Source organism: Taurulus bubalis (assembly GCF_910589615.1).
Source record: "Taurulus bubalis genome assembly, chromosome: 20".
Taxonomy (NCBI): domain Eukaryota; kingdom Metazoa; phylum Chordata; class Actinopteri; order Perciformes; family Cottidae; genus Taurulus; species Taurulus bubalis.
Window position 1 is genome coordinate 8,131,049 of NC_136608.1, and position 8,400 is coordinate 8,139,448.

At 42.6% G+C, this 8,400-nt stretch overlaps 1 protein-coding gene across 1 annotated transcript; it reads right to left on the reverse strand.

Moving 5' to 3' along the window:
• Window positions 1-3,176: 3,176 nt before the first annotated feature.
• Window positions 3,177-5,479, reverse strand: ppp1r3aa (protein phosphatase 1, regulatory subunit 3Aa). Its single transcript, XM_079236076.1, has 3 exons — window positions 4,766-5,479; window positions 3,938-3,987; window positions 3,177-3,443 (listed from the first exon to the last, which is right to left on the reverse strand). Exons 1-3 carry the CDS (start codon window positions 5,452-5,454, stop codon window positions 3,205-3,207), a joined length of 978 nt encoding a protein of 325 aa, XP_079092202.1. The 5' UTR covers window positions 5,455-5,479; the 3' UTR covers window positions 3,177-3,204.
• Window positions 5,480-8,400: the final 2,921 nt, after the last annotated feature.

Here is an 8,400-nt window from a genome sequence, read left to right on the forward strand (position 1 = left end):
GGGCTGAGTGACTGACTTGTCTCTTTTGGGGAGTAATCAATGCTCCTAGTGGCGGAGATTTGCTCTCGGCCTTGACAGAGACTTATATTTGGATCTGTTGGCAGATCTGTCAGGGAAAAAACACCTGAATCAAATGCATTATTAAAGTCTTTCTCAAATAAATGATGGCAATCTTGTGTAATATCAGGTATATCTGCCCGCTTGCCCCCTATTCCATCAACAATAACTGTATCTCTATTAGAGGCCTGTTCTTTCCGACCGAACACCTCTTCCCAAATCCCCCTGACCAAATTGTCTCCAAATCTTTCTATGAACATCTCCTCCAATCCAGACTCTACCGCTTCAAGTGCGACAGCATTTTCTGCTGTAATAGGGTCTTTTGTTCCCTCTGACAATTTGTTATATTCAACACGTGGAGAGCTCTCAACTTCTGCTGACAACTCTTGTTCTTTCAATTCAGCTGGTGCGTTCCCTGTCTCCCCCTGAGCGTTCTCCGTATTTCCCATCAACTCCCCCAGTACTTCTATTTTCAGCTTTCCAATACTCACCCTCTCATCTTTGTCTCTCTGACTCATAGCTTCCTCTGTTCTTTCTAATGTCTCAGGTTGGTGTTGAATCTCTGTTGAAGTGTCTTTCTCGGCAACGTTCTTCTTCGCCTTAACTTCTTCTGGGCTTATTTCACGGCCTACATCCTCTTTCTGACCCTCCGTACCATCTTGTGATTGAGTCCATCTCATTTTGACCCCCTCCATGGGGTTTTGAGTGCATGTGTCTGTTTGAAAAGCTCTGAATGTATCATGGTCACCTTGAAAGACCTTTTTCATTTCCCTTGATTCCACTGTTTCTCTTGACTGCGGTGCTGGGTTTACTCCCTGTTGCTTTTCAATTATTCCATCACAACTAAAACCTTTTCCTTCCTCAGTTTGATTTGTGACTAAAACTTGTTCATCTGTTTCAGATGCCAGTGCATTTCCCTGTATTTGTGTCAGTGTTGAGTCCTCTGATTTCTCAACGCACTCCTCTTCCCCTGCTTTGATTGACCGTGACTGTTTATTATCTGCTTCTGAAATCATTGCTGTGTTTCCCCTCTGCCATGATGAGTTACATTGTAAAGCTTTGTCATAATGCTCCTCATTTAATAACTGAATAATTACCTCTTCTGCACCAATTAGTGTCTTTATTTCATTGATTGCGGTACAAAAGCAAGGTTCCACCTCGGCCTTTTTGGATACTTTCAAGTCTTTGTTATTTGATGCAGCATCTTCTCTCTCGGATTCCTCCAATTTGAATTCCCTCGCCATAATTTGGCTTTGCCTGGAAGACGTTTGGCTTGAATTGGATTCATCTGCATCTGTCTGTGCAAGCCCTAATTCATTTTTTTCATTCTCCTGTAACGGATTTTCACTGTTTTGGTTCAGGCTGAATTTCTCATGTTGCTTTTCATCTGCGTACCTCTGGGAGATTGTACACTCCTCTGTTTCCCGTAGCCTAAATATCTCCTCATCTGTAGCTCCTTTATTTTCCATACAGTTACTACTTGTGATCCTTTCCTCCATTCCTTGTCTGGATGCGGAGAAGACAAACCTCACCCCATCTTTTGTCCCCTTTCTGATTGTCCCCCTAAATGTCAGCGTGTCATCCATCACATTGTGTGCCGTACCTGTAACCTCCCCTCCTCTGCTGGAAGAAAGACCCTCATCCAGCCTTGATCCCTGTGAGATCCTATCAACGGCGGTGGCATTCTGAGACTCGGGCTTTGCTGTCATGTCTGTTGTCTCTGACTCCCCTGAGCTTGTTACTAAGTCAGCTGTGTATGGTGCTGAGGGCTCATCTCTTTCTATCCCTTCTGCTTCTCCTTCTCTTCCCTCCTCCCTAATGGCATGCTTGTGACACTCAGTTGAACTGTCAGCATCGCCCTCGGACACTGCAGTTGCCCCCTGGAGGCAAAATTCCCGCAGAGTGTCTGTTACGGAGTTTTTCTGTGACCTTTGGGATGCATCTTGTGTCGCTGCGCTGTCATCTCCTGGGCTGCCGACACATGCCTCTGCCGGCTGGTGGTTTTCGGTGTTCACGGCAACGTTAGCCAATGATATTTGGCAAGTATCTGACAGCGGCTGACATAGAGCTGAGGTGTGCGCATGTGAGGTGGTGGGCGCATCTGTGCCCACCTGAAATTCATGCTCTTGACTGCTTGCTACACATTGGGCATTGGGCTCTTTATCGTTTGAGGGCGACACTAACGCTGCTGTCTGCAGCCATTCTGACTCTGGAACACCGGAATGGTCGGTACAGGTCGGCCCATTAAGAAATGCCTGCCATACATCGCACACGGAGGTGTTTTTATCCGCGGTATCGTCTGTACTGTTACGAAAGCCCCCCCACACATCATTGACAGAAGGTGTGTCTTCAATAACTTCCTGTGACACCTTTGACGAGGTCATTTGAGCTCTTTCAGTCCAGATGTCGTCCGTGTCAGCAGCCCCCCACTGATGGGCTTTGTCAGTGTTCCAGTCCAGTGTAAGCAGAGGTATCTGGTGGTAGGTGAGCACCTGCGGACTCTTGTGGACAGATTGTTTCTTTTGGCGTTTATGAAGGGAGCCGGGAGAGTCGCCCCACAGAGTTGGCAAAGGCTGAGAAACTTTCTGGCCATTGGCTGAGTCATGTGAATAACCTTTTGGCACTTGCTTCCTCCTTTGGGAGAGGTAGTCCTGCACACGTGCCATACGCGCTGCTCTGTTTCTGCTTTTTGTGCTTTCCACCTGTCAAAAAGGTCAAAGGTCAAGCCACGTTAATGCTTGATAGTTGAACTATAACTAGAGGCTACCAGTTTTGTTGGTCTTTAAGGTCATCAGCTACTTTAAATCCTTATACTGACTTGATGACAAAACTGGATGCAATGGCCCATTCTGTTTTCTTTCATATGTAACATTTCTGTGATGATGCAAGGTAGTGCAATGCTGCTGCAACCTCAGTACATAAACCTCATTTTGTTTACATCATCACCTTTACTGCACCTTTACAAGCAGGTCACATTTATTATCAATAGTTTGCACATTTCAGACATACTCTCAAGTGTCAGATTAGCTGACTTTTCACATCCTGTTGGGGCCCAATGAGCACCGTACAGTATGAGATGCATCTTTGCCTCAGCTATCATATCTTTGCAGAAACAACACACACACTTTCTCACTTTATATTTACGGTTTATAGCTGCAGCTGAAGCCAGCTGCTGACTGGCATGGATTGTGAGTAGTGTTGTTGCAAACAGTGTTTACTTCGGGGGGATGTCGGTGTTTCATTTTTTACACAAACATCAAGAAGAGTCTGTTCCTCCAGAAGATGATAAATTAACCTCACCAAAGGTTTGCGTTCTTCCTGGTAAAGTAATGATTGCACATCTGTGCTGTTCTTTCTGTCAGCCACTGCTGCTTGAGCCTCTGCATCTGCAAAAAAAAAAAAACACGGGTCAAAATGTGCTTGCATGCTCATGCACACACTTAATGAATGTACATGCATGCATGCACACATAGAAACATTTAAGGGGAACAACGACCATTTTAAGAAAAAAAAAAATATTATTATGGAGGTTATATAACATGATGGAAAAAAAATATTGATACCTGCTCATGAAATCCAAACTAAATCAAAGCTATACTGACTAGAAGACGGTATAAGTGTGTAAAAAGAATTCAGAAAGTGACAGCATGTTTATTTATATTGCAAATGTTAAAATGTTATACTCCGTTCATGTTGCCACTGGCAGGAAGTTACTGTTTCCCATAATGACGCTGCAACCCTGTTGTTTCCCTGTGCCCTCTCGCAACATGCACGCACAAGGGAAGGTTGCAGTATTTTTTTGCCGTTGTGTTGTATAGATTCCAGAAAAATATTTAGTTTTTTTAATAAGTGACCATTGTTCCTTTTTAAGTAAACACACCTGCAGCCGCTGTTGGAGGGTTACTGGTCTTTTCCTCTGCATTTCCCCTCCTATGGTTCAAAAGGAAGTAGGAATAACATTACATAAGCTTTTCACATGTTTGGCTGTATTTGCTGTATTTGCTTCTGTGAACAGTCTCTGCATTTATACTGCACCTGCTAAGATTATGACACACAGTAAGAGGTGTCCAATAACTAGCACTGATCCTTATTTCCATGCAGAGAGCATGTGCTCGTGCCAGCAGCCTTTGAAACTGTTACAATGTAAATATGATGTGTGTGTAATGTGTTTGTCTACTGTATTATTATTATGTATTCTGCAGACCAGAACAAGCACAGATACATAATAGGGAATTAATGTTCCGAAAGCAGAAACAAAGCATTTTGTGAATTGGAGTCAAAGAGGGCAAAGTAAGCATATCTGGCTTTCTAAGCCATGGCGAGACGTCATGGAAACCTGGACAGACACCTGACCTTAAATGGGCAATGTGTGTTCTGCGGCCCAAACATCCATTACTGAAAAGTTACATAACAGTTTACTGTAAACACACAATTGCCCTTCCAACGTCCTCCTAATGAGTGAGCAGCACAGTTTTAAGCACACACGCTGTGTCAGATTTCCTATCATGGCAAATGAGAGTTTTCTTGTCTCCAAAATAACTTGTAATAGCTTTACTTCTATGAAACGTTAGCACTGATGGATCCAAATAACCCCCATTTCATTTAAATATTGATTATGTCATCGCATTTTTTTTGTCACAAGTGGGATGTGACTTCCTTCAGCAGAGGCATGTTTAAAAAAAAAGGATTGAGAATCAGCTTCTCTCACCTGTTAGCTTTGAGACAGCTCCTCTTGCTCTTGTAGCTGATACTCTCCTCTTGCACTTGAGGCCAAATCTCCTTTACATGCCCTCTCTGGTGGTAGAACAGCACATAGTTCATGTCCTTGTTATTCGCCCAAAAAGTGCCCACTGAAGTTTCATAACGCAGACATATCTCCACTCGGGTCCCCCCTCTCTCAAAGGGAGGCACCAGCGTGTACTTGAAGATAAACCTGTCGGTTTTCCGATCACTGGATCCGGGCAGATACTCCGCTGACAGGTCAAAGTAGTTTGTCCAGCGATCCAGGGTCACCCGGGCATAAACAGACTTGCTGTAGCAGAGGTTGACCACCCTGATGATGCCGCGGAGTGTGGTGGTTCCCGGGAGGAGCTCGATGTTTTCCAGCTCGACCATCTGCTTTTGAAGCCTCTGGTCTAGCTCCTCCGGAGAAGAGGGAACCGTAAACAGACAGGACATGTAAAACTCCTCTAAGGGATGGATTGCCTCGTTAATAGGGGGCTGGATGACTTCTGACTCTGCCACTTCAGGATTGTCAAACTCCTTGACTGACACCAGGTTGAGGCCGAAGGCATCTGCGAATGACACCTTCCTCCGAATGACCTGCGGGGGCTCCGGTTCGGAGTCCTCATCCGTTTCCTCGTCTGTGGTGGAAACCACGGGAGACGAGGCCTTCATTACCCCTTCTTCCTGCTCCCCATTCTCCCCCCTTTCTTCCTCTATAGTCTCCCCTTCCTCTTCCAAGGGTGGGATGTGCAGACCCTCCATAATGTGCGGTGGTCTGGGAGGCAGCTGTCTGCCCGTCCTGCCGTCTGTCTGGCTCGGAGGGTGGCACAGACCAGAGTGCCCCGAGCCTGGCTGCAGTGATACTGTAGATGGGAGCAGGGAGAGGACGTGACTTGACAGATGGAGTTTGGTTACAGCTGAACATTGTGAGTCTGAGCCATGCCTATTAATAGGACACATATAACTAGACCATGGCAGGCCAGTTATCCTCGCGCAATATGTTTGCTAGTTACAAAATAAATAAAGGGAAACACAGTGTTTTTAAAGCACTTTAAAGTACAACTAGTATTTAAACAGGTCCATGATTTAAATATATTGACAGTGTGTCTATATTTTGCTCCTTCAAATGTGAAAATATGTATATAAAATCCAAGCTAATAATCTGTTTTTTTTTTCAGCTTTGTTACGCCATAATAAAAAACACAATAATGATATGGCTGCATTTTATTCTGAGTGTAATGGTATGATACAATGTCTGCTGGTCATGGTGGCAGGTGATAACTGAGTCATGTAACCATATAATTTTATCGCCACGAGATTTAATCTGCGCATGTAACACAGCTGGACAGCTTTATGCCAGATGGAGATGGGGCTTTGCTCAGGATTTGTAGACTTGGAAGCTGAACTAACACCTGCAAGCAATATTCATTAGTGTGAACAATATTACATTTGGTTTTATTTGCTGGATATTTAATAGAAATGCAGTTGGTTCTCCAGACTTAAATATCTCACTCAGACATCAATGTCTGAATGCATTGTAGTGACTTTGTTGAGCCCTTAACTTTTCATCTAGCGCCATCATCAGGTCACAATGTTAATTTGTTCAGAGTTTTGTTTCATGACCAAATGTTGGCACGCTAACATGCTAAACTAAGCCGGTGAACACGTCGAACATCAGAATGTCACCTTTGTCACTGTGAGCATGTTAGCATGCCGATATTAGCATTTAGCTCAAAATACTACTGCGCCCAAATTCAGCATCACAGAGCAGTGAATGCAGCGAGAAACTCTTCAGTTTGTGATTGTGCAATGTTAACTATTATAATGGACATACTGTTGCAGAGCAGGGCGCTGCAGTGAGTTGAAGGAGCACAGTTAAAGAAGGACTGAAGCATCCCCAGGACAATGTCACCCTTAGTCTGACCTCTGACCTCCATGTGCAGACAGCAAAAGAAAGAAAATTCCCTGTTGAGATCGATAATGTCTCAAATTATTATTAGTGCTGATGCTGTGCTTGAAAGGCATCTGGATTGAGTATCTACAGAAACTCTCATTGTGATTGCAGGCAGCCTTCATTCTTAGGTTCACTGAATCCTGGAAGAGAAGACTGAGGATTATTCTGTTCTTTGTAGCGAGCTGACTTTGTGTGTGTGTGTCTCTTTCTGTGTGTGTGTGCCGTCGTCTCGGATAGGAAGTTCAACTAATCCTCGATGTGCAGTGTAACTATACCCCTAAATCCAGTATATCTTGTAAATAGACTTTAGTGCTGGTTACACAATCCTTCACAGGTAGGTGAGCAGCTTTTTGTCCTCAAAGGACCCCTTTGTTCTACGTTTTTTAAGCCAAAGGTTCTCTTGTTACTTTTAATTGCAGTTTTTGTCTTTAAATAGTATCAGACATTCTCATTTGCAACTTTCGTAAAGCCAGATATGTATGAATAAGTGTTACAAATGCTATAGTTAAATTACATTATAGTTACAATGATTTAAGATACCGCCCACATCTTTTTGCATACAGTCTGTAACACTGTAATAATTAATCCCAAAAGTACTCAGCTGCTCCAAATCATATAAAACATGTTTTTATTTCATTGTAAGGGTTCACAATTAAAAAGTGAGCCAACAAAGTGTGAGGGAACAACTTCCACGACAAAAAAATAATCAAAAGCTGAATCAACACCTCTTTGAAAGTATGAAAACAAATGTGTTTGCTCCAATTATGTTGTCAACCCTTTGAATTTATGAGCAAAAGACAACTTCTATGTCTAAAGTATATCAGTAGATGGCACTATGTGATCAGATTTGAATAAAATATAGCAAATTAGATTACACATCAGCCCAATTAATTAGCATTTCCAGTTTGTGATAATGAGTTCCAACTGTGCAGATTGTGTTTGAGAGAAAAAAAACACATTCAAAATGAAGAGAAAGGGTAAATAACAAAACTTTACAGTTATTTACAGTCCCTTGTCTCACGTTACCTCGGGCAGACCGTTAATAAAAGCGACCAGTAGGTGGCAGGATACCACCACAGTTCTGCTACTCGCTTCCTCTTTCCATCCTCATCACTTCCAAGATGCTGTTTCCTCCTACTTTTTATTTGATGGCTTTTTAATTAGCAGTCACGCAAACAAAAACACACAAATACAATAGACCAGATTGTTGCATGTTACGCAATACGATACGCCAGTTCCATTTTTTTTTACAACTCGAACAATACTTGTTTTTAGCACATCAATTAAAATCTTCTCTGACAATTTTTCTTTAAAGCTCGGCCAGTCTTGGGACATTTTGGACATACTGTATTGTAACAGTGCAGCATATTCCCATGAATGAAAGTAGTATTAGAAGTAGGCCTACTGGGAAGGGATGACGCTGTTATATTACTATGCATAACAATCACTAATAAGGACTAGTCGAGTATTTTATGCTTTTAGTCAATCAAACAATCTCCGCGGATGCAAACCCTGTTTCTTTCATGAAGAGAAGAAGAAAAAAAAATGCAGAAATCACTTTTACCACAATCAGTCAGGTTACAAGTCGATATAAACAAAATGAAATATAATTTAAAATGTTGACAGTAGAGAGAATAAGACAGAAATACACTTGTCGCATTTCT

Bases quoted from the DNA above. Each gene is read 5' to 3' on its own strand.
- ppp1r3aa (XM_079236076.1), bottom strand. From the start codon at position 5,454: ATGAAGGCCTCGTCTCCCGTGGTTTCCACCACAGACGAGGAAACGGAT. The intron at 3,988-4,765 runs GTGAGAGAAGCT...TTTGAACCATAG, and splicing joins AGCTGTCTCAAAGCTAACAG to GAGGGGAAATGCAGAGGAAA. The intron at 3,444-3,937 runs GTGTGTTTACTT...TTTTTTTTGCAG, and splicing joins CCCTCCAACAGCGGCTGCAG to ATGCAGAGGCTCAAGCAGCA.